General features: G+C 40.8%; 1 protein-coding gene across 1 annotated transcript in view; it reads left to right on the forward strand.

Annotated features, from left to right (window-relative positions):
- LOC138946539 (uncharacterized) overlaps positions 1-3,279 on the forward strand; it is a 112,885-nt gene extending 109,606 nt beyond the window's left edge. The window contains exon 42 of the mRNA XM_070317980.1: positions 1,534-3,279. Within this exon, the coding sequence (XP_070174081.1) occupies positions 1,534-1,972 (439 nt within the window). The 3' untranslated portion in view covers positions 1,973-3,279. The remainder of the gene's footprint in view (positions 1-1,533) is intronic.
- Positions 3,280-3,291: the final 12 nt, after the last annotated feature.

Consider the following 3,291-nt stretch of genomic DNA (forward strand, 5'->3'; position numbering starts at 1 on the left):
AAACATATACATATGATATGTTTGGATTAAAAACACGCTCAGAAAGTTAAAACGAAGAGAGGTACAGAAAAGCGTGCTATCCTTCCCAGCGCAACTACTACCCCGCTCTTCTTGTCAATTTCACTGCCTATGCCGTGAGCGGTGGACTGACGATGCTACGAGTATACGGTCTTGCTGCGTTGCATTGCGTTCAGTTTCATTCTGTGAGTTCGACAGCTACTTGACTAAATGTTGTATTTTCGCCTTACGCGACTTGTTTTGTTTGGGGGGGGGGGGTGGGGGGGGGTATGTTTCTTCGTTGTTGTTGTTGTTGTTGTTGTTGTTGTTGTTGTTGTTGTTGTTGTTGTTGTTGTTGTTGTTGTTGTTGTTGCTGTTGTTGTTGTTGTTGTTGTTGTTGAAAGTAATAATGCCTTAAATATTAACAGATACCTTGTGAAAAATGTTGTTGTTGTTGTTGTTGTTGTTTTGTTTTGTTTTGTTTTTGTTTTGATTTTTTTTTGGGGGGGATGGAGTTGGCGAAGGAGGAAAAAAGCAAAAGAGGGTGTAGATTGGTGCACGACGATTGTTGGAAGACTTTCGAATTGGTGTGGCTCTCAGGCAAGGTTTTGTTTTCGAAGATAGTGAAGATGAGGGGGAATTGGAAACTAGAAAGAGTATAAAGCAAAGAGAGAGCGTGCAGATTTCCCCCCCGTGTTTTACTTCTCGTTGTTTTCTTTCGGGATCTCGCGTGCATTCATGTTGTGCTGACTGTGTGAAATATTCTTGAAACTTGTGTCTAAATGTGTGGGGGTGTTGTTCTGTATTTTAGTCCATTAAGTTACATACGTCACAATTTCCTGACATACAGAAATGCGATTAACAAAACAAAACAAAGAGGTTGAAATATTAGCGTTTATAGAAAGGACACATATTTTGTGTCACTTTTTCAAACTTGTCACTCAGGCTAAGATTTGGAAAACAAAATGTCACAAAATACAATGATACAGGAGAATAAGCGTCGTTGTCAAGCCGACGGACTTGTTTGAGACCGCAAACATCCGCGGCTTATCCATGATTACTGGCTTGACAGTTGATACAAAAAAGGCGCTGTTTTGTTTTGTTTTGTTGATCGTATTTCTGTATGTTAGGATAAACTTTTCGTTCCCCGTACATGATCATGTTTAACGTCGCAAATCACCCAAGGCTTTTTACACGTAGAAAGAACATCATTTTACTTAGACACACCCCAAAATATCAAAAGCATTGTTGCATTTTGTGCATAATGGAATTTGTGATGAAATATACAGTAACAGATTGACACAGAGGTCTCTTAAAAAAATGTACGCGCACACACAAAATAACGATTTGCTCAAGAGATGCTGTTGATTGTTTGCATGTGATTAAGTTGAAGAATGTTCTTATCTCTTGTGAAAGGTTGAACATAAGTATAATGTGATGGTAATTAACTTGATGGCTTGCAGGTGAAGGAATGTACCTTTGCATTCTTCTATTCTCTTCTCAAACTTAACATTTCATCGTCCATTATGTCCACAGAAACAGACACCGCCAAAGCCAAAATGGATACGCGGGAAGTGGATCAGGTTCGACCGGCAGAGTAGACGGCTACGCCCCCTCCCTTCCACGCCGCCAAAACAGTGGGGGAAATAACGGCTTTCGTCGGCGACTCAACACTGACAATTTCCGTCAAACCGTTCGAGACGTCATCGGGCGTGCTAATCTCCAAGGAATTGAGGTCAAACCGGAGGACAATGGTGGATGGGGAGGAGGAGGTGGGTTAACAGGAGGAGGAGGAGGAGGGGGAGGGGGTTATGGGGCCTACCCTGGGCAGATGGACAGAGTTTTCAATCGCCAAATCCGACATTTTAACGAGCACGCCAGTGCCCACGGAAGATTTGCGAGTTCTCGCGGTGTTGAACGAGAGCGGGCTTCACGATACCGCCAAAGCTACCAGAACGACACCTCCCCTGTTTGAGCAGTAACATCATTGTATTAGTTTTTAGTCGTTAGATCCCTTTCTTCAACGAGTACGCCATATTCTCAAGGGACAGACGCGAATTCTCGCGGTGTTGAACGAGAATGAGCATCTGGATACCGTTCTATGAATAACGACACAAATTCGCCTGTATGAGCACGAACATTATTTGTATGTGTTGAAATGTTATTTTAACCGAATCTTAGAAGATGCGTTTCTTCAATACGCACACCAACCGAGGAAGAGAATGATGCGAAGTCTCGCGGTGTTGGAAAAGATACTGTCATCGATATTACCACGCCAATTCGCCTGTACAAGAACGAATATATCACTGTATGAGTTTGATAGTGGCTGAGCTGTTCTTGTATAATGACTATGTTTGCTTGTGTGCTTTGTATTTTAACATTCATGAATGTGCACTGGAAACTTTGTAGATTGTATTAGTTTCTTTAAATGTTTATTATTGTTTGATTTTTAGTGGTTTATTTTTGTATGTTTGTGTGAGGTGCTTAGAACTGTATCAGGATTTGTGCCATATAAATATCCTCATTTTTAATTATTTTTAAATGTGTACGCCATTGCCCGCGGAGGAGAGGCGATTTCTCGCGGTTTCAGATTGGATTTGGTGTCAAGGAACTTCCATAAGTGCAACAATGCCACCTCACCTTTATTAAACGAACAAATTATTTCGATTTGTTGAGTTTGTTTTATTTATTTTTTTTATCTTTTTTTTTTTTTTTTTTTTTTTTTTTTGGGGGGGGGGTGTCATATCATAGACAGCGCCTTTTTTGTATCAACAATCATGCCAGTAATCATGGATAAGCCGCGGATGTTTGCGGTTTCAAACAAGTCCGTCGGCTTGACAACGACGCTTATTCTCCTGTATCATTGTATTTTGTGAAATCTTGTTTTCCAAATCTTAACCCGAGTGACAAGTTTGAAAAAGTTAATATTTCACCTTCTTTGTTTTGTTTTGTTGTTCGTATTTCTGAATGTTAGGACAAAGTGCTTCAAGGCACCGCGAACATAATACACAGGACGTGCTTTTTTCTGTTCTTTTTTTTATATAAATGTGCAAGCGGATGTGATCGCTCGTGGTTTCTCGATTCTTCACAACTGTTCATTCTCTGCTGCTATGATACACTGCATATTACAAGAATGCAAAGAAAAGGTACTGACAATCTTTTGGCAAGAAACTCAATTTCCGAACCCGACGTGATTACGACAAAATCTTGCAAAAATAATTGTGCGAGGGAGAAGAAGACTGTTAACAATCCTACGGCTGTTTATCAACTGTTGGGGGGGGGGGGGGGGGGGGG

This window comes from Littorina saxatilis, linkage group LG14 (genome assembly GCF_037325665.1).
Source record: "Littorina saxatilis isolate snail1 linkage group LG14, US_GU_Lsax_2.0, whole genome shotgun sequence".
Lineage (NCBI taxonomy): Eukaryota > Metazoa > Mollusca > Gastropoda > Littorinimorpha > Littorinidae > Littorina > Littorina saxatilis.